This window comes from Mustela nivalis (assembly GCF_964662115.1).
Source record: "Mustela nivalis genome assembly, chromosome: 9".
Lineage (NCBI taxonomy): Eukaryota > Metazoa > Chordata > Mammalia > Carnivora > Mustelidae > Mustela > Mustela nivalis.
The window spans coordinates 23,575,752-23,598,819 of record NC_139028.1 but is presented as its reverse complement, the minus strand read 5'-3'; the positions used below and the strand labels follow the sequence as shown (position 1 = coordinate 23,598,819).

Sequence of the window (23,068 nt, the reverse complement as noted above, 5' to 3'; positions counted from 1 at the left end):
GTATCAATATTCCTATCACTGAAATATTAACATCCAAATCAAACAGCAAGCCTTTGCATACATACCTATCATCCTATCATCCAAAGTAAACATCCTAGCATCCAAAGCAAATACCAAGCTTTTGCATTCATACCACAGATCTAGGAAAATGGTGGGGGAGGTGAAATACAACATTGCAAAGGCTACCAGAAAAGGAGGGAGCGAATAAAGATAGTCTTCACATTTCTAAGGAGAGAATAAACCATAGGAAGCTCTTTATATAGAACAGAAAGACGGAATCTTGAGAAATTTGGAAGCTATTTCTTATTTAGGAGGAGCCAAATAACTTTGGAAGGAAGAAAAAACATACATTTGCCATGCCATACAGCATGGTACACATTTTTTCTTGACCTACTGTAAAAGATTTCTCTATACACAAAAAGGCACTGGTCATAAAAACCGAAGCAAAGAACTATATTTACTGAACATGGAAGCATAACTGGTTTAAAATCAAATACTGAAGCCTCATAATATTAAAAAGTATGTGATATTATGGGTTCAAGTGTCAGGAGATATAAATTATAAAATGTCTTGGGGGGCCGGGGCACTTTCATATATTTTTTTTTCCTTTCATGTTATGTCAGGCTAGGAAACACGTATATCTGGGGAAACTTCCATATGCCAGACTTCTGCCTCTTTTAGAGAAAACCTGGTTTTCCTTTGAGGCCAAATTTGGAATCTTCTTAAAAAGAAATAACTTATTAGTCTTTCAGAGATTATTTTAAAAGTCTGGGTTCCAAGAAGTGCTTCTCCTATTTACTTTTCTCAAGGCACTAATCGGCTGCCAAAACAAGAGAAGAGAGGGCAGGTAAAACTGTGCAGAGGAAAGGGAAAAACATGTATGAACTTCACAGACATGGTTTATATTATCTTTGGAAGACAGGGCACAGCCTAGAAATATTAGTGCTTCAATAATCTGTTGCAAAAGTTAACCACTCAGTTTAAACCTGCTCTTCATGAAAATTATTTTTAAAAGGTGTCATTTTGACATTTGCCCATTCAGAATAAGCTTCAGGGACACTTATGAAATGCATAAACAAATTCTTCAAGCCATAGAAATAAAATACTTAAGGTATTTTTGCTGTTGTGGGTAAATCATACATGAACAACATTTCCAGATGATGAGGCCAATAAAAAGAAACAAATAAAAAGAAATCAAATAAAAATTCCAAAGAACTGGTAACACCTCTAAGTCACACCAGTGCTATGCTTAGAGGTAAAGACTGGTGCCATGAAATTCTACGTGATCCAAACTCAGCAAATGGGACATGGGAAGAAGACGCCAAGAATTCAAAGCCCACTCATGTTAAGTGGAAGAGCCCAACTCAATAATATCAGACATCACCACTTTCCCATCAGACACAAGATGAAAGACAAGATGGGTCATGTGGCCTACTCTTACTCTATGATGTTAGTTTCTAGCAACCTTAAGCTTCCCAGTGGCAGCCAGATTAAAACCCCAGGCTCCCTTTCCCTGCAGTAGGTCATGCCATGCAGAGCAGACACAAGGAAGGCTGAAGTTATTTAAAAGAAAAACAAAAAAGTAAACAGCATGAAGCAAGCTCCAAAGGTGCAAGGCTGAATTGGCTACATTAGCTTACCATATATCTCGGATCTACTCTCCTCTGAACTAGACTTTGTCTTCTTGGAGGAGCTATCTGCACAAGAGCGGGAGAAAAGGAGAGAGATATAGAAAATATGGAGACCAATGTAAGGGGAAAAATTCATGGGGGAAAAAAGGAATGAATCATGATCAAGTTAAATCGTGCAAACACAAAGTATGAACATCACAGGTGATAGCACTTAGAACAGTCATGAACAGCACAAGTAATGACATCTTTTAAAGATTTATCGAAGAAAAGACAGTACAATAAAAATGTGTTCAAACAACATGACACATGAATAGTCTACAAAATATATCATCTGACAATCATAGAGATGACGAAAGCACTAAAAGCTGTAATAATCTCATTTTGAAGCACTGCATACCACTTCACTGACCCTGTCTTTGGAGATGGGCACACCACAGAGGAGTAATACAGGATAAGTCAATCTAACAAGACTCTAAGGTTTATATGAACTTAGGGCAGATACTCATTAGCAAGAATAATAACTAATCATATTAATAAAAGCCTCTGAGCCCCATGATGTCAAAATTATATGTCAGAATTTAAAAATTATCTTTTAATGGAGATCCAGAAGTTGTACGCACCCCCCTACCCAAGCCTAAATAAACTGATGACTGGGATTTCATTTTTACCTATGATCCAAGATGCAAGTAAATTACTAGCTAGTCACTTCCTTTTCTTCCCTTCCAGAATAATGTTTATAATGTTTTTTCAAAATAACCATTTACAATGAAAATATGAGACATCTGAGTTGGATACAAAAAATACACTCTATTAAAACTGTATTTCTAGACAAAAATGTCTTAAAGAGATACTCTTTATTAATCACCTTAGTGATTACCTACTATACTCTTTTGTCATAGGAACATACAACAGAGTAAAATAGTATATACACAAAGAACACTTATTAGTTTCAAATGACAAAAGCGAAATTATCCAGCATTTTTTATAAATTAAATACTGACTGACTTTATAAGGAGGAAGCAAAAGCCCATATTGTACAAGAGGAGTTCAATCTATTTGTATAAAATTAAGAATATAAATAGTCAGAAGTTCACTAGCATGAAAACCTTAGACAAGATCAACACTACTTAAAAGATTCTCTGCACTCAGAATATTTTTGACTGAAGAAAAAGGGGTCTCTATTCATTTGCTTACTCTAAAGTGAGATGATCAGTAATCCCTGAAGTTGGATTTTATCTAATACTCCAACTTACTATGGTCACACACGAATTTTTAAATGACTACAGAAATCTGCAGTTGTTAGAGCTTTGATTTTATGAGATCTACTACAGATCACACTTAGGATTTATTTTAATACTAAGTCCTTGGTCTGACTAGAATCTCCAATTATGATAAATGACTATTTTTATTGTCATTATTTTTAAATAAAATACACTCTACAATGATGCTTCCATAGCGGAATCCATAGCGTTGATGTTAAAAATGCTTGCATTCATCCCCAAAGCACAGGTTTGATATTATCATCGAAGAGGAAGGAAGAGTTCGGAAACAGATCAAACAAGAACTCCTGGGTGTTTCAGGTAGTTATGTAGCTTATTAAGCCAAATTATTCTGAACTAAACTACACTCAATATTCTTTGGAAGAACAAACAGTGCTTTACCTGTAGGATCAAAATCATGTGATGCACTGCGCTCAACTTTCTGCTTCTTATCTGTTGGTGACTCTCGGTTCAAAATACTCCCATGCCTAAATTAAAGTAAAGCAGTCAAATATTTACTACAAGCAAATCAAGCGAATAAAAATTTAATTGCAAGTGTGTCTTACCAAGAGAATCCAAGTACTCAGTTTACCTTATACATCCTCATAAATCTAACCTATATTTTTCAAGAAGTTTTAAATTCAGTCTATGGTATGTGTAATAAATAATCTAGTTATTTGCTTATAAAAAGTGCTTAAAAATAATTAAAGTAGTATGTAGTATTAAGTCTATTTTATTCTTAGAAATAACTTATATTTGGGATGCCTGGGTGGCTCAATTGGTTAAGCATTTGGTCAGGTCATAATCTCAGAGTCCTAGGATCAAGTCCTGCATCCAGCTCCTTTCTCAGCAGGGAGCCTGCTTCTCCCTCTGCCTGCTGCTCCCCCTTGCTTGTACTCTCTCTCTTTGTCTCTCTGACAAATAAATAAATGAAATCTTTAAAGATAAAATAAAATAACTTAAATTCTTCCAGTGGCCTTCACAGGTTACTATGACTTCCACTGAACAGGTAAAAAAACAGTGTCTGAAAGTAATTCGACACTTTGCCCGACCTGACCCTACATATACTATGGTCAGGTTCAAAATCACTAGTGTAAATGCAGCATGGGTGAGAATAATAAAAAGAAAAAGAAAGAAAGAAAGACTGGTTTTAGGCAAGCCTCACTAGATTCTAGCTACAGAAGTCAGGCAGACTCAGATGACACTGGAATTATTATTCTTCCTATGTCCTACCCAATTATACTGGTCAGATAATAGCAGGGCAGCAAATAAGACCCTCACAGTAATATATACAATACTAATTAACAGAAATGCCAAGATTAGCATCGGTATCCTGGACCATGCTGTCACTAAAATGATAAAAGTACTAACATAATTAGGAATGATATACTACCTACAGTCTAAATAATATTCATGACAATTAGGATGAGAGAGCAGTGAGAATAAGCACTGAGGAAAAGGTATTTCATCCCAGGATATGAATACATATGGGGATAAGGCTGTGAGCATAGGCGTATGTGAACATTTGGGATTTTTTTCCTTTACTCTTAAAGTAATTAAGACTGATTCAGTTTGACAAAGTTCATTAACTAAAGGCAGCTGTATTACCCACATGATAAAATACATCAAAAATTGGCAAGCCATTTACACTCCCCAAGCTACTCACAACTGAAAACAGTCACAATAGATTTTAAAATTAAATTTCTTCATAGGGAGTGACCTTAACTATCAATTTGAACAAACTTTTAAATTGCTTATATTAAAAACATTGAAAATGTTATCAAAACAATGCTCCCTTCCAGAAAAAATATGCAACACCTGTTACATTTTAAATTTGTAAAACATTTTGATATTTTAAACTACTTAAACCCACATTTTCAAAAGCCATAAAAATCCGCCATAATTTCAAAGGAATGCTTCTAATTAAGATTTAACCAACGCGTATGAAGGGCAACTGAACAACTTACCTTATAGGTTTTTTGAGGGGAAACCTGAAACAAAGAAAAAAAAAAGGGAAGATGTAGTTATTTCACTTATAAGACTGTTATTAAATTTATTCATTCTACTAAAGCAGAATAAGAGATATATACCTTGTGCAACTTTCCCAAAGCAAGATTCGGCAAACAGTTGGAGTAAAAAGCTGGATGCTATTTTTTAATAACTCCTTTGTTAAATCTTAAATTGCAGGTGCATTTACCATGAGCTGTCACTGAGTATGGGTTCTCCTTTTTAAAAATCTGTAAATTTAGCAACAGCTAAATTTACAAAGGGCTTACAAGATGTTAAGCACTATTCTAAACTGTTGACAAGTGTTATCTCATTTAACCCTAAAAAATACCTATAAAGATATTATTTCCATTTTGCAGATTTTAAAAAACTAAGGCAAAGAGAAATATATTGCCATTAAAATATTATATTCACTTTCCCTAGCAAGGAAAGTTTTTTCCTGTCCATCCTCTCTCCCCATTCCCCAAGATATCTGGGTGGTGAGTACTGCTATATTGACCTGTCTACTACCCTTTGATCATAATTAAATCACAATTCTCATTTATGTTTAGCATTTATAACAGAAATCTAGAAAAAATACCATTGCAATACTACCAGTTACTAAGACTATGTTCCAAAAGTAGAAAACAAAAGGGTACATCTTTTCTTTCTTCCGGTCTACATGCTATTAAGAACTACTGCATTTCCTCCTGGTTGCCTTTTTTGAAAGAAATATTACTGGAGGCTTCCTGATAAGAATTTGACATTACACATAAACACTAAGTCTACATGTGTTTTCAGATTTCCTCCCGTTCCCCTTTCATCAGATCTGTTATTTGAGAAATGACCACAACTGATGGCATTTTATGTAAAGATTATCTAGCCTGGGTAACAAAAATGGGACTTATTAAGAGTATCAATAAAACTGTTTTTTTTTTTAAAAAGGTCATTAATAAACACAGTAAGAAACAAACATAAAACAATGATAACTTAAATGATTATTTTATTTGTCATGGAGACAATTTAGTTTTAAAAAAAACCTCTAAAGTACAAGTTTAATTACCATTCCCTTTAACTCCAATAAAAACTAGAATTGATCCAAAGAAAAATACAAAGAATCTAAAAACTTTCATAAGAAGTGCATGTTCACTCACAACAAAGTCAGGGATAACAAGGAAAAGAGGTTCTGGGTTAAGAGTAAACTGCTCGGGGCGCCTGGGTGGCTCAGTGGGTTAAGCCGCTGCCTTCGGCTCAGGTCATGATCTCAGGGTCCTGGGATCGAGTCCCGCATCCGGCTCTCTGCTCAGCAGGGAGCCTGCTTCCCTCTCTCTCTCTCTGCCTGCCTCTCCGTCTACTTGTGATTTCTCTCTGTCAAATAAATAAATAAAATCTTTAAAAAAAAAAAAAAAGAGTAAACTGCTCTAGAGAACAGACCAATTACAAAAAATCACGAAATTTTCAGAAACAGGAAGTCCATCCTTACTTGCTGGGGGAGTGTGGGGCGGGGGGACTGTTTTTTTAATTTAGACATGAACATAGGAGCTGGCAGAAAAGAATTCCCAACTGAGTTTCTACAAAGGATAATACCTGCAGTTAGCAACCTTAGCCACTCTTCCTGATAGCGGTTATAAAAACTCCTACCCCAAAACAATGCTGCTTGCGTCAGGGCCTGCAACATCCAGGGAGATTCTGGTAAAGAATCCCGGAAGTTCCCAGACTATGGTTGTAAACCAGCTTCCTGAGCTGCCTTCTCTTACGAGGGAATGGAAAGGGAGGGGAAGGAGGAGGATAAAAATGGAGTGAAAAGATGAACAAGGACTACTGCACAGTAAAATTCGCTTAACACAGTCGACTTACTACATTCTTAAAGTACACGTGAAGAGCCTCTCTCAAACACAAATTTTTAAATACAGTACTTTTTCTCTAATCACTAAATTCCACAATTAGCCCAACACTAGGCTGAAGAAACAATTCTGGCCCCCAAATCGTCTATTTTCAAGACCCTGTCCATTCTGCAACCCAATCATACAACTGTAACAACCTCCTCTGGTTAGCTATCTGTGGAAAAGAGCTGTAGTTGAATGCTGAATTACGTTGGAAGTCCTTAATAAATTGTATCTGGCTTTTGAAAATACCATATCAATCACTTGGACATTTAGTCAACAATGAACATGTCTGTGCATATTTACATATGTGTGTATTTTTCCAGATATGAGACGAAGCTCAAGTATGAATACGAAGACCCATAATTTCAAAAGGAAAATGCTGTCAGAAATTAGAGCCATTGGGATAAGATCACTAGATGCCCTTACTTTCGATTACCTATACTAAGCACACTTGAATGCCACAAATTCTAACCAAGAGCCTTAAAGGTCATGATTATATTTACTCACTTGACTCAGGATGCCTTTTTCTTATAAGTTCTGAGCTCTAATATTAAAGCCCAGGAAGCAATATATAGAAGCCTCCTCAAAGTTTTTATTTGCATACTCCTCCCAATATGTTATTACAGTGTAAAGGGAGTTGTGATTTGGTACTTAAATAAATAACCCTAACCCAATAAATAGTATTTCCTTTAGTAAAACTTCCAGTTTTCGCCAGGTTTAACACCACACACACACACACACACACACACTTTACTATACAATACATACATATACATGACTTTCTAATTGGGATATCCCTTTAAGACTGTTAAACAGAATTTCTTCTAGATTAAAAACATTACAAACGGCCATCAAGGTTTTTGTTAACACATATTTGCTTATAATATATAGCTTATTAGAAGTCATTTTTTCCTTTTATAGATAATTTTTTATGAGAAAAAAGCCTTTGATATTACTCCTGAAAGAAAGTGTCCTCAAAGAAAAAAATAGAAATACCACACTTAAACCTTAATTCCTACTCTATCTCCTTCAAGGTATTAGATGTTTTTTCCTCAGGTTTAATTTTGATGAAGAATTTGGGAGTCTGGATGGTTCTTTATAAGGGGTGACTGCAAAGAGGAGAATTAAGTTCAGGATATTTTACCTACACTGGATAGTGGGCAAGTTTTCATTAGCCTGTTAATGTCAGCTACTAAATTTAGAATTCTCAATAATTCCATTGTAAGATACATCCTGATCTTAGCAATGTTAAAAGGCAGGATAAAAAGCCCATGCACCTTGGAATCCATGAAATACAGCACTAGCTTACTGAAATTCATGCCAGTGAGGAGAGTTTCTAGACAAAGAACTCTGCAAAACAGACTACAGGTAAGAGAAGTCTAGGGCTCAATCCGCATGAAATGATGACAAACAACAATGCAAAAAAATACAGATTCCATTACTGTTACAGTCAATGAAAACTGCATGTGATCTCAAGGCCTCATGGACAAGGGCTCCTCAGAAAAAAAATAATGAGGTTCATATTCTAGTTTTGCAATTTAAAAGGTGCTTTAACACTTGTACAAGGTGCTCAGGCTCTCCAAAAATCTTCTGGAAAATAGTGATTATACTAGTTCCTACCTTACAAATTTGTTTTGAGAATTAGAACATGCAAAGCATTAAATGAGAAGCACTGTCTAGCACTTAATAACCATTAAGTTATTATTAACTATTAATCAGAACAAAAATAAAATCTGAGCTTTAGAGACTTAACTTCAAATTAAATAGAAAAGAAAAATAAACTTAAAAACTAACAATATTCAGGGGTGCCTGGGTGGCTCAGTGGGTAAAGCCTCTGCCTTCAGCTCAGGTCATGATCTCGGGGTCCTGGGATCGAGCCCCACATCGGGCCCTCTGTTCAGCAGGGAGATCAGGTTACAACTAAACTTTTCATTTTCCTAGCAAGTAGGGTCAGAGATTTTTTTTTTTTTTAAAGCCTGTGAAATTGTGTTGACCATACCCACCATTTAGCAAGAGTCCATTATTTCCCATCTCCTTTAAAGTATCAAGAATGATTACGGCATTCTGTGTCCTGGATATAAATCAAGTTTTATTTTCATCTGTTTCTAGAAAATAATTTAAATATCCTGAAGCATAACACTAAAGTTTGAAACTACTCCAATGTAATATGAACCAGCTAGCTCTAGTATTGTATCGCTTTTCACAAAATAACAAAACAGCTAAAAGGGCATTTAAGTACCCTTAAGTATAGGGATTCAGAACATACTGCTGACTTCAGCTAAACTTAATTCAAACTTTAGATCTCTGGACAATAAGATTCATAGAGCCAAAAGTAGTAATGACCACTAACACTCCTAGCTCTCCAAAAATACCAGTCATAAATCCTTTCGCCACCTACAATTTGTAACTGGTCTAGCTTACACTCACTAAAAGAACTAAAAACTACAGAAAAAACAAACAAAAAAAAAATCCAAAAATTATCCACCATTGTACCTTTTTATAGGGAGATAGATCTAAAGCATGAAAAGCTGTCAGCAGAGCTGGCATAAACATTAGTTATATCATAAAGACTCAAAGAGAAGCTACAGCTGAAAGGATGACTCGAGAATTTTCATGGTGTTGTTATTAGTTTTAAACCTCTGGACCTTGCAATACAAAACCACAGAAAGAAGGACCAGGGAGCTCAGTTCTGGTGTAAAATCCAAAAACGATTCACTAGAATGTAACGTAAGACAATCTCAAATTAAATTCTTAAATATAACTTAGGATACTGCTACTTTTATTGAAGAACTTAACACATAACGATCCTTAGTCTTTCCTAGACATACTTTGACAAATCAAACAGTAAATTCTAAATTATTTTAATTGCCTCTGCCAGATATTATAAATCAGATATTGGTTGTTTCTGAACTGGGAAAAGTAATTCACAATGAAGATAACATCTTATTTATTATAGGCTCTTCTTTCCTCATGGACAACCTGAAATAGTATTACTTTAGGCAATATCTCCTGTAAGGTCTCTAAATAATTCTGCTTTGAGATAATGAGTATCATCATTAACTTATACAGTGTCTTTCTAGACTTCCAATTATTCACTTCAAAAAACGAAGCAAAGGGAACTGCCAGAAAAAAGAAAACCTCAAACTACTAAGTATCTTCTTTCCACTCAACACCATTCAAAATATCAAATCAATGCTTATATGAGATACTAGCATCATTAAACAAATATAAACAATAAACAAACTGGACTCTACAGAATAATCTCAAAATTGGCAAAATAATGATGATACATAATTTTCATTTGATAGGGATTTAAATCTTTGTTTAACTAAATTTTTTATTTAAATTCAATTTAATTAACATATACTATATTATTAGTTTCTGGGGTAGAATTTAGTGATTCATTCATTTCAGTATACAGCCCTCATTACTTCAAGTGCCCTCCTTAATGCCCATCACCCAGTTATCCCATTCCCCTTCCTACCTCTCTTCCAGCAACCCTGTTTGTTTCCTAGAGTTAAAAGTCCCTTATGGTTTGCCTCTCTCTCTGTTTTTACCTTATTTTATTTTTCCTTCCCTTCCCCGTGTTCATCTGTTTTGCTTCCTAAATTGCACGTATGAATGAAATCTCTGTGGTATTTGTCTTTCTCTGACGACTTATTTTGCTTAGTAAATAAGGGTTTAAACCTTAATCTTACTTCACAATTCCCAATTTCAGAATTTGTTTGGAGAAGTGGTTCAAGACAGCCAAGTAGGATGATCCTAAACTCACCTCTTCCCATGGACACAAAAATTCAACAGCTAACATGCAACAATTTCCTCTGAAAAAGTTCTGGAAACTAGATGAACAGTGCCTTCACAACAAAAAATAAAAGAGCCAATTTGAGACCAGTAGGAGAGGCAGAGACATGCTCTTGCCAACACCCCACCCCAGGCACAGGGACCCACAATCAGAAGGGATTTCAAAAAAATGGAACTTTTTTTGCCTGAGGAGCAAGGGGGTTTGTGCCCCACATCGAGCACCTCAACCCTTGGGTCATGCACCAGAGAGATAAGCCCCTCAAACTTAATATAAACAGGGATTAAGTCCTGGAGAACCACAGAAATGTAGGGAATTGAGAACCCACTCTTAGAAGGTTTGCAGGCTGACTCACTCGCCCTGAGACCTAATCCAAAAGCAGCAGTTTGAAAAGCTCCTAGACCAAATGTGAAGGAGGCCCAATTACTCATATCTTAAAGCAACTGCCAGAGCTTCAGGAACCTGCTGGGACTCTCTCCAAGAAAAGAAACATTGGAAAGTACCATTTTTGTGGTCATATTCTACCTTGCTAATGCTACTTTGTTAATTTTTACAACCTCCCCTTAACCTGCTAGCGCAGGTTAGTAATCCCAATTCAGTGCCTAACTATGCCGCAGCTGGGTAACACCTGCCTCTACTCCTGACGCCACCATCACAGCACCACCACAGCCAGTAAGCATGTGCAGCACACACAGGGGATGCTCCTTGAGAGCCTGGCTCTGGTGACCAGGGAGACAGTACCTCTGGGTCCCATGGGTCATCTCCTACAGAAGGCCACACCTTCAAGACTCAGAAAGGTTTTGCCTAATACATGAAAACAAACACAGAGGCTCAGACAAAATGAGACAGGAATAGGTGGCAAACAAAAGTACAAGACAAAACTTTAGAAAAAGTCCTTAATAAAACAGAGATAAGTAATCTACCTGTTAAAGAGTTCAAAGTAATAGTCATAAAGATGGTCATCAAACTTGGGAGAAGAGATGAACATGGTGAGAATGTCAACAAAGAGAATATTTAAGAAAGTACCAAAAAGGGGACAGAGAGCAAAAGAATACAGTAACTGAACTAAAAAAATACACTAGAGGAGTGAGACAGCCCACTGGATGAAGAGAGAAAGGGGCAGAAAACTTATCTGAAGAAATGATGTCTGAAAACTTCATTACCCCAGGGAAAGAAACAGACATCCAGGTCCAGAAGGCACAAAACAAACCCCCAAAAATTCACACCAAGAAACATTACAATTAAATTGTCAGAAGTTAAAGATAAGGGGCGTCTGGGTGGCTCAGTGGGTTAAAGCCTCTGCCTTCCGGTCAGGTCATGATCCCAGGGATCAAGCCCTGAATCAGGCTCTCTGCTCAGCAAGGAGCCTGTCATCCCCCACCCACCCTGCCTGCCTCTCTGCCTACTTGTGATCTCTGTCAAATAAATAAATAAAATCTTAAAAAAAAAAAAAAGTTAAAAAGAGAATTTGAAAAGCAGCAAGAGGAAAACAATTTATTATGTACAAGGGAAATCCCACATGATATCAGCAGATTTTTTAGCAGAAAATTTGCAGGTCAGAAGAGAGTGGCACGACATATTCAAAGAACTGAAAGGAAAAAAAACCTCAAACCAAGAATATGCTATGGGTGTGTGTGTTGAAGGTGGGGGAATACTCTACTGGCAAGGTTACTATTCAGAATAGAAGAAGAGATAAATAATTTTTCAGATAAGCAAAAGCTAAAGGAGTCCATCATCATTAAACTGTTCTTAAAAAAAATTTTTTTTTATAAGAACTCACTAAGAACTATAAGTTTTTGTTTTGTGGTTACTTTGAGGTTCACAAATAACATCTATATATATAGCAGTCTATTTTAAGTTGATGACAGCTTAAATTTGAATACATTCTAAAACTACATTTTTACACTCCCCATGTTTATTTTTGATGTCACATAAGATAAAAAACTGTGATGCATTTGTGAAGCTCACAGTAACCACAAAGCAAAAATTTATAGTAAATACACAAAAGAAAATGAAGAGAAACCTGTACATAACACTAAAGGAGGTTATAGAGCCAAAAGGGAAGAAAAAGGAAGAAAGAAACGAGAGGAATTACAAAAAGAGCCAGAAAACAATTAATAAAATGACAATAAATACATACCTATCAATAATTACTTTAAATGTAAATGGACTAAATTCCCCAACCAAAAAGTACAGAGTGGTTGAATGGATTAAGAAAACAAGACTCAGAGATATGCTGCCTACAAGAGACTAATTTCAGAAGTAACACAGAGATAGAAAGTAAAGGGGAGAAAAAAAATATTCCATGAAAATGTGAACTGAAAGAAAGTTTATGTAGCTATGCTTGTAACAGACAAAATAAACTTTAAAATAAAGACTCTGGGGCACCCAGGTGGCTCATTTGGTTAGGCGTCTGCCTCAGCTCAAGTCATGACTTTCAGCAAGGAGTCTGCCTCTTTCTCGCCCTTTGCCCCTCCCCCCACTTGTGCACACTCTCTCAAATAAAATCTTTAAAAAATACTTTTTCTTAAAGATTTTATTTATTTGAGAGAGAGAGAGAGAGAATATGAAAGGGGAAGATCAGAGGGAGAAGCAGACTCCCTGCCGAGCAGGAAGCCTGATGTGGGACTCGATCCCAGGACTCCAAGATCATGACCTGAGCCGAAGGCAGTCACTTAACCAACTAAGCCACTCAGACACCCCCAAAAATACTTTAATAAGTTAAAGAAAAGCATTACGTAATGATAAAAGGGTCAATCCAGCAAGATGATACAACAATTATAAATATATATGCACCCAACATAGGAATACCAAAATAAATAAAGTATTAATAGACCTAAAGGAAGAAACTGACAACAATACAGTAATGGTAGACATCTATAGATAAATCATCCACACAGAAAATTAACAAGAAAACACTGACTTTAAACAACACATTAAACCAGATGTTCTTAATAGATATATATGGGACATTCCATCCAAAAGCAACAGAATACACATTCTTCTCAAGTGCATATAGAACACTGACAGGATAGATAACATGTTAAGCCACAAAACAAGTTTCAATAAATTAAAGAATACTGAAATCTCATCAAGCACCTTGTCCCCCCACATTATTATTAAACTAGAAATCAATTACAAGAAGAAAATAAGAAAACACAAACATAGGATTAAACATGCTACCAAACAACCACAGGGTCATCAGAGAAATCTAAGCAATAAAAAAAATGTCTAGAGACAACTACAAATAGAAATACAACACACAACAATTATTGGGAGACAGCAAAAGCAATTAGTAAGAGGGCAATTAATAGCAATGCAGGCCTACTTCAAGAAACAGAATGGGGGCACCTGGGTAGCTCAGTTGGTTAAGCAGCCAACTCTTGGTTTCAGCTCAGGTCATGATCTCTGGGTCCTGGAATCCAGTCTTGTGTGGGTTTGTGCTCAGCAGGGAGTCTGCTTGAGGATTCTCTCTCTCTCTCTCTCTGCGGCTCTCCCCCCAACTCACGTGCACATATGCAGGCACCCTCTCTCTCAAATAAATATTTATATAAAGACTTATATAAAGATTTTATAGGAACATCTGGGTGGCTCCGTCTTTAAGCAGCTGCCTTCAGCTGAGGTCATGATCCTAGGGTGCCGGGATCAAGTCCTGCACTGGGCTCCCTGATCAGCCAGGAGTCTGCTTCTCCTTCTGCCTGCTGCTCTCCCTGCTTGTGCACTCTCTCTGTCTGTGACAAATAAATAAAATCTTAAAAAAGAAAATTTTATATAAAGTACATTAAGATTGAGTGTTCAAATTTTGTAAACTGAAGCAAGAACTGTGCAAAATTTGTTAGGATAAACTGCTTTCTGCAGATTTGCCAAAGGATACAACTGTCCTTCTGAAAAAGTAGAAAGTCTTAGTTGGCTTTCACCTTTTGTATTGAGGTGTCATTAAGACAAACTCCACCACTAACCTGAACTTGAGAATTTTATGAAAATGTAAAATTAAAATATAAAATTTCAAATAACACTGTATCTTCTATGATATAAAAAAGTTCTACTCAAAATGTAAATTCTTACGTATCACTTTAAAGCACATATTTGATATATTTGCAGTTTCCATTTTTATTAAAGAAAAAATCTAAAACATCCATTAAAAATAGCATCCATAGCAAGGAATACCAATTCGACAAGAAAACAAATTACAATGCATTTATCCTAAATGTTCCTAAACATTTCTTACCAAATGCCAACACAATTACAAGAATAGGAATCCTATTTTGAAAATCTTAGGAGAAGGAAAAACAGAATTAACACTAACACCCAAATCACTGAGCATTATTCAACAGCTCTATTTATCTTCAGGTATTGTACTTGGTATGCTCAGAACTTGAATACAAAGAAGGCTAATTCACCATCCCATCTATACCACAAAGCTGAACAGACAAGGATTTGCCAAAAAAATAGGGAGTCAGAGAAGTATAAACCTAATTCCAATATTCACAATTTCCTTGAACTAAACCTACATAGGCCTATTTCTTATAAACAAATAAAAAACCTCATATACTTTCCAGAAGAACTCTAAGAGAATAAGGATTGCTCACACTCCATGTTTTCTACTTATAATTTTTTAAATTACATAAGAAATACATTATGAGTACTTTAGTCACATATTATTAAATTTATGTCATACTCCTCAGTTGGTGAAATAGCTCCATAAATAAATAAAACAGGCTATATAAAAATAAAATATCAGTAAAGATAAGACTAGTATCAGTAAAGATAAGACTAATAACAAAAGAACCGATCATAGCCAATAAAATTACAATTAAATCTTCTATGTAACACACATTCCACATTCATAAAAATATTTTATTTTCTTCTAAGGAAATTATTTTTCATTAAAACTACTTTTACTAGCTATGTGTATAATTAATGTTATAATGCAATTTCTGGCTATAAACTAGAGATTTCTCTTCACAAATGCTTTGGTTCTGGCATCAAATATTAACAATTCTTCAATTCCTCTTAACTATCCATTTAGTTTATCATGAAACCACATTCTCTCTCTTTTTTAAAAATATATTTTATTTATTTATTTGAGAGAGAGAGAGAAGATGAGTGGCTAGCAGGCATATAAGGAGAGGAAGAAGCTGTCTCTCCACTGAGTGTGGAGCCAGATGCAGGGCTCAATCCCAGGGCCCCAGGATCACAACCTGAGCTGAAGGCACACAGCCAACTGACTAAGCCAGCCAGGTGCCCCTTAAATCACATTTTCTATGCCAAATCTGAATACCCCAAACTTTCAAACCAGCACAAAGGAAAAAAGACCTCTAATTCTGTGGGAAAAGGTGAGAAGATGAGTTCTATGCATGCTATTTCACACTTTCCACAAGGGTTTTTCTTGGCCCTAAACCATAGAATGTACAGGGTACACTCTTATCAGTCAGTAACAATGGTTCACCACAGCACTGAATTTGGAAACATGGAGGAAAGTGTGTTTTAAATATTTTGACATTCCTCTTATGTCACTCCAGAATTGGGAATCACTGCTTTACAAAGTTCAGTTCATTTTTAATTAACTGACATTGTTCTATTTTCTCCCTTAGATGTGACTTATCATACCTAATACACTTTTGATACATAAGACTACTGATGTTAATTTTTAAATAGGTCTACATTACTAATACTATTTTTTATATATTTTCAAGACAATTCCTCTCCCTCAAGGGAATGAAGAATGAAACTGTTACCTTTCCAAAACTGTAAAGTTTCCTATAAAGCAATGGTTTTCTACTTTTTAACATGAAGAAATATCTTCTCAGGGTGCTTGGGTGGCTTAGTCAGTTAAACATCTGCCTTCAACTCAGATCATGATCCCAGGGTCCTGGGACAGAGCCCCACATCAGGCTCCCTGCTCAATAGAGGAGTCCACTTCTCTCTTTCCCTCCACCCCTCTCCTGCTGGTACGTGCTCTCTCTCAAATAACTATTTTTTTAAAAAGATGTATGTATGTAGCTGTGTATATATACATACAACTATGTAAATGTATATTTATGTACACTTACCAATGTGTAAGTGTACATATGTATATCTTATATGTTCTTATATATGTAATAGTTATATACACATGTTTGTATATTGGTGGAATTTATAAAATTCTAAACCATATTTCATCTAAATTGTTAACTTTATTGGCATAAAGCTATTCATAATATTCCCTTATGAACAGTTTAATATCTGTAGAATCTGTAGTGATGTCACTTCTTTTATTCTTGAGAATGGTAATGTTTGTCTTCCCTCTTTTATTCCTGATCAGCCTGGCTAGAATTCTAACAATTTTATTATTATTCTCAAAAGAACCAGCTTTTGCTTTCATTGATTTTCTCTACTGCTTTTCTGTTTCTACTGCATTGACTTCCTACTCTGATCTTTATCATTTCTTTTCTTCTGCTTACTTTGGTTTTAACTTGCTCTTATTCTAGTTTCTTAAAACAGAAATTGATGTCATTGGCTTTAGACTTTTCTTCTTTTCTAAAAGGAGTTTAATGTTTTTTAAGTAATGGTTTAGTGGCATCCTGCAAATTCTGATAAATTGTGTTCTTATTTTCATTCAGTACAAAATAATTTCCCATTTCCCTTTTAGTATCTTCTTTGGACCACAGGTAATTTAAAAGTATGTTGTTTATTTTCCAAATATTTGGGCATTTTCCAGAGATCTTTCTTTTACCGACTTCTAATTTAATTCCACTGTGGTCAGAGAACATATTTTATATGACTTGATCCTTTAAAAAAAAAAGAGGAGAGAAAGCATGCAAGGGGGGGAGGAGCAGATGGGGAGGGAACAAAAATCTAAGACAAGACTCTTCACTCAGCATGGAGCCAGATGCAAGGCTTGATCCCACAACTCCAAGCTCATGACCTGAGCTGAAACCAAGTCAGATGCTTAACCCACTGAGCCACCCAGGATCCCCTGACTTAAACCTTTTATTTAAATTTATTTATGACCCATAATATGGTCTATCTTAATAAATATTCCATGTATACGTGCTAAAAAAAATGAACCTGTACTATGTTGTTGGATAGCTTGTTCTATAAAAACAACTAGATCAAACCGGTCAATAGTGTTAAGTAGTCTATACCCTTACTGATTTTCTACTTCTTTCAATTATTGAGAGATATTGAACTCACTGGTAATAATTGGGGATTTGTCTTGCAGTTATATCAGTTATATCAGTTTTCCTTTCATGAAATTTTTAAAGCTCAGTTATTAGCTATATAAAAGTTTAGAACTGTTATATCTTTTTTACTTGATGCTTTAATCATTATGTAATGACTTTCTTTAACCCTAATACTTTTGTTCTGAAGCTTACTTTATCTGATATTAATGTATCACTCTAGCTTTCCTTTGATTAATACTACCATGGCATATCTTCTTTTAAACTATATGTCTTTATGTTTAAGGTGTATTTCTTGTAGCACAGAGTTAGGCTTTCCTTTTTATCTAATCTGATAATCTCTGCCTTTAACTGGAGTGTTTAGACCATTTTTTTTTTAAGATTTTATTTATTTATTTGACAGAGAGAGAGAGATCACAAGTAGGCAGAGAGGCAGGCAAAGAGAGAGAGAAAGGAGGAAGCAGGCTCCCCCCTGAGCAGAGAGCCCTATACAGGGCTTGATCCCAGGACCCTGAGACCATGACCTCAGCCAAAGGCAGAGGCTTAACCCACTGAGCCACCCAGGGGCCCCTAGACCATTTATCTTTATTGTGATTACTGATATGTATAGGTTTAAGTCTATCATCTTGTGATTTGCTTTTTGTCTCATCTGTTCTTTATCTCCCCTTTTCACTTTTTTTTTTTTTTGCTTTATTTTGGATTTATTTGTATTAAATTATTTTAATAAATTGATTTTTTAAAAATAATTTTAGTATACTGTTAATTTATCTCTCTCATTAGACTTTAAATTATTTGAAGGTGAGGACCATTTTTTATTCTAATTTACTGGTACGGTGCTGAGCATATACTAGACAATTCAATACGTATTTACTAAATGAATTCATTCATTCAAAATACTTTTATTTAGAATTATGGAAGACATAAATGATTACCAATCCAGACCACAATCATCCTTTTCACCCCTATTTTATTCAGTTATTTACCATTTTTCTCAGAGCTTGATGATCCAAGGGAAGCGGACTCCATTTGCACCAACAGAGCTGGGCTTTTTGGCACTGAATGGTAAGTCCATTGTTGAGTAAGTGATTGGTTCAGAAAGAGACAAGGAGAATACAAAGTTTGCTAAAAGCATCTGTGAAAGTATTTTCTTACTCCTAAGAAAGAACATGAAACTTCTTGTCCTTGCTCCCACTGGACAGAAATGAGAAAGCAAGTAGCCCTGACTACTATTTAACATCCATCATTAAAAACTAGTTTAAGATGAAGCTGACACTGGTGGCAAGAGTGGAAAACTGGAAAGAACCTGTGCTCTTGACCCAGGTAAGCTATGAGATCAAAAATCCCTGAACCCAGCTCTGGACTTCTTCTTATGTGAGCCAATAAATGTCCTTACTAGTTAGCTTTCCAGTTATAGACCACCAAAAACACACTAAGTTACATAAACAGCAATCAGTGTCATGTACTGTTCCAGTTACTAGAGGTTACATGGAAGAACAGATAAAACCTCTGCTCTCAAGAAGCTTACATTCTACAAGACAGACTGGACAAATAATTGTACCAGATTATTTCAGACAGTGGTAAGTGCTATGAGAAAAATAAAATATACATGACTGTGACTAACTGAGTTAATTTTGTTTATTCAAAGAAGACTTCTATGGCATTTGAGCTGAGACCTAAATGAGGTGCAGGAGCCAGCCATGAGAAGATCTTCAGCCACAAAGCTATAGGCAAATGTAATAGGACAAAGATCACAATGGAGAAAAAGCTTACTAATTTGAGAAATACAAAGTCCACTGTGGCTTGAGCATAGAAAATGACCAAGAAAGTAGTAATGAGATGAAATTAGCAGATAAGAGAGGGGCCAGATAACGTAAGAATGTGAGCCATGTCCATGAATTCAGATTTTATTCAAAGTATAATGAAAACAGGAGGGTTTTAAGAAATGACCTAATTGATGTTTTAAAGGAACACTCTGGTGAATGAATAAACCTTCATATGCCACACATCTGAACACCAGAAAGTCAAATTCAGTCTGTTTACAGTAACAGTGCATTCTGCCCCAAATATCAAATACCTATGAAGCACCTAATATATGAAGAACACTACACAAACTTTATAACGTTGCTATATTCTGTCCCCACTGTGTATGAATTCCACATTATCTCAAAGTTAGATTTTATTTTTTAAAAAGAATAAAATGAGGATAAGGACGGAAGTTGCTAAATTATCATTTCTATCCTAATTTCTCCAGATAATGTCTGAAACTCATAGATGTCAATTTTTTTTTTTTAAACCATAACATGACTGAGAGACATCTGGTAAACTTAGAACTATAGTTCAGCCATTCAGCCATTTAGTGTCTGCCCAGGCAAGTGTTTCAGTCCTGTTCTAACACAAGTATTTGGATTTTTCCAAGAGCTGATGTCAGGGCTTTTCAGAGAGACAGAACAGCATTTACAGGCCAGAGAAGGAAAAAGGGTTTCCCCAGCAGCTATGCTCAATGTGGCCTTTGTACTGTTCCACTGCTAATGGCAGGAAGACCCTGCTAGATAAAGCTATTTAGTTCCTGAAAAAAATTCTACCCTGGGAGGGTGAAGGAGGATGAATGGCCAGATTCCCCATTAAGGGAAACCAGCTTAGTTTTCTATCAGTGCTCAAACCCAAATTTAAATGAGCTCATCATCAGAACAAAGGTTTCTGAATTCTTATGAGGAAAAAACATTCTACTGAACTTGTATTTAAAGAGGAGATGAACTGGTTGGAAATAATTGTATATTAGGTGAAGAATAACAGTAAGCTGTTGCATATTTCCTAGGGTTGGACTCCCTGAAAAATACTCATTTGGTAAGAATGATTAGTTGAGAAACACTCAATACCTTCAAGTTACCCTGGGTAGTTACAAATTATGCTAGGCAATTTGCTCCAAATATATGCCCTCCATTATTCATAAGAATAATGATTAACAGTTAAAACAAAATAGCTAAACTTTACTTAACTAGTTCTACTAAATGTTCTTAACAAATGCCAGTCTCTGCCTTAAGTACTTTACATATATTAATTCTAACAACAATTCTAAGAGATAAATACCATTTTTAGCCTCTTTTTACAACAGAAAAATGTGAGGATCAAAGAGGCAGAAGTAACATATACAAGTTATATAACCAGTAGACAGAGGACCTTTGATTCAAACCTTCACATTCTAGAGTCCCTGGTTCTCAACCTTTAGATTACTGCATTACCACAAAACATTCTCTTCCCTTTGCATAGTTTTTTTTTTTAAGATTTTTATTTATTTATTTGATAGACAGAGAGAGATCACAAGTAGGCAGAGAGGCAGGCAGAGAGAGAGGGGGAAGCAGGCTCCCTGCCCAGCAGAGAGCCTGATGAGGGGCTTGATCCCAGGACCCTGAGATCATCACCTGAGCTGAAGGCAGAGGCTTAAACCACTGAGCCACCCAGGCGCCCCTGCATAGTTTTTTTTTTATAGTTAATCAAAAGTCTTCACATGAGTGAGAATCAGAAAATTAGATCTGGTATAACTATAAAATATTTAGCTAGAAAGGTATTCATACCTTTATATAGCTGCAGGCAAAGATAAGCCAACATGAACTGGTTACAAAAGAACTCCCAATCTTATAGAATCTGCATCTCCAAATCCCAAAGCTGGGTGGAGAATTCAGTTAATATATATGTGCCGTATAGGCAACTTACCAGTTATACATCATAAAGGAAACCAGTTTCCACCTGAATGTGCTTCTTCAAGACAACACTCACAAACCACTGGTTGTTTCAATAAATATGCATTCAATTCCAGGTAAAGATGAAAGATAATAAAGACAATTTTACTCTACCAGGCTTCCTCAATACTAAAAGCAAAAATAGAAGGGGAAAAAAATCTACCCTTTATGAAAGGACATGATTATAACCTTAAACCATTAACTACAAAACATACTTGCCAAATCTACTAAATTTTGAATCTATACCAAAAAATTTTTGGTAGACCTGAACAGGAAACCCATTTCTTGAAACATAAGGATCACAGATCTGAAATGAAGATCTATCTGTCCTATGATTAGGAAGTCAATATCCAGTGTAGCAGTATAATAAGGGAGTAAGGGACCCTATAGAGAGACCCAGGACAGCAGAAGGAAGTAAAATCAAAGAACAAAAATATGCTGCTACATTCCTAGGCTTATGATACTGCTGGAGTGAAGTGGAGATAATGAGGGAAAGTCAGAGCACCTGCCATGAGAACACAACACAGAGAACCCTGTGACCTCAAGAACATTCCTGTGAATCACACAGGCCTCCGAACACAGAAAAGAACAGTAAGCAACAGAAAAATGGAATAGTTAATGATAACAGCTAATATTTACTGTGCATATAACATATGCCAGTAACTGTTATAACTATATTACATGTATTAAGTCATTTAATCCTCAGTAAATACTATTATTATCCCTGTTTTATAGATGAACAAACTAAGGCACAGAAAGATTAAGACATTTGCCCAAGGTCAATTAGTAAGCAGAGAAGCAGAGATGCTGATACATGAACCTTACAGTTCTTGTTCTTAATCACTATGCGTTATACAAGAAAAAATAATATTCAAAAATATAACAGAAAAATTCCCCCAAATACAAAATAAGTGAATTCTGAACAACACACCATACTATAAAAACAGAAAATAATCAACACTAATAAGTACACTGCTAAAGTTATAAAGATATAAGGTTTTTAAGTAAAGAGTTATAGAACATGAGCATTTTTTCACAGAACTAGAACAAAAAAAATCCTAAAATTTGTATGGAACCACAAAAGACCCTGAATAACTAAAGCAATCTTGAAAAAGAAAAGCAAAGCTGGAGGCATCACAATTCTGGACTTCAAGTTATACTACAAAGCTATAGGATAAAAACAGCACGGTACTGGCACAAAAACACATAGATTAATAAATCAAAATAGAAAACCCAGAGATAAATCCACAACTATATGGTCAATTAATCTTCAACAAAGCAAGAAAGAATATCTAATGCAAAAAGGACAGTTTATTCAACAAACGGTATTAGGAAAACTGGACAGCAGCATGCAGAAGAAAAACTGGGCCACTTTCTTACACTGTACACAAAACTAAATTCAAAAAACGCTAAAGACCTAAATGTGAGAGAAACCATAAGAATTCTAAAAGAGAACACAGGCAGTAATTTTTCCTGACATTATTCAAGGCAATTTTTTTTTCTAGATTTGTCTCCTGTGACAAGAGAAACAAAAGCAAAAATGAACGATTAGGACTACATCAAAATAAAACAGCTTCTGCACAGCAAAGTAAATAACCGACAAAACT

At 35.5% G+C, this 23,068-nt stretch overlaps 1 protein-coding gene across 9 annotated transcripts in view; it reads right to left on the bottom strand.

Annotated features, from left to right (window-relative positions):
* Positions 1-23,068, bottom strand: part of ARHGEF12 (Rho guanine nucleotide exchange factor 12) — a 146,698-nt gene that overhangs the window by 73,729 nt on the left and 49,901 nt on the right. For 5 of the 9 annotated variants that reach the window (XM_082683680.1, XM_082683681.1, XM_082683684.1 and 2 more), the window contains exons 2-4: positions 4,858-4,881; positions 3,293-3,378; positions 1,641-1,697 (exon numbers count right to left, since the gene is read on the bottom strand). In XM_082683680.1, the coding sequence (XP_082539806.1) occupies positions 1,641-1,697; positions 3,293-3,378; positions 4,858-4,881 (167 nt within the window). The remainder of the gene's footprint in view (positions 1-1,640; positions 1,698-3,292; positions 3,379-4,857; positions 4,882-23,068) is intronic. The other 4 variants (XM_082683686.1, XM_082683687.1, XM_082683682.1 and 1 more) reach the window with 1 other exon arrangement.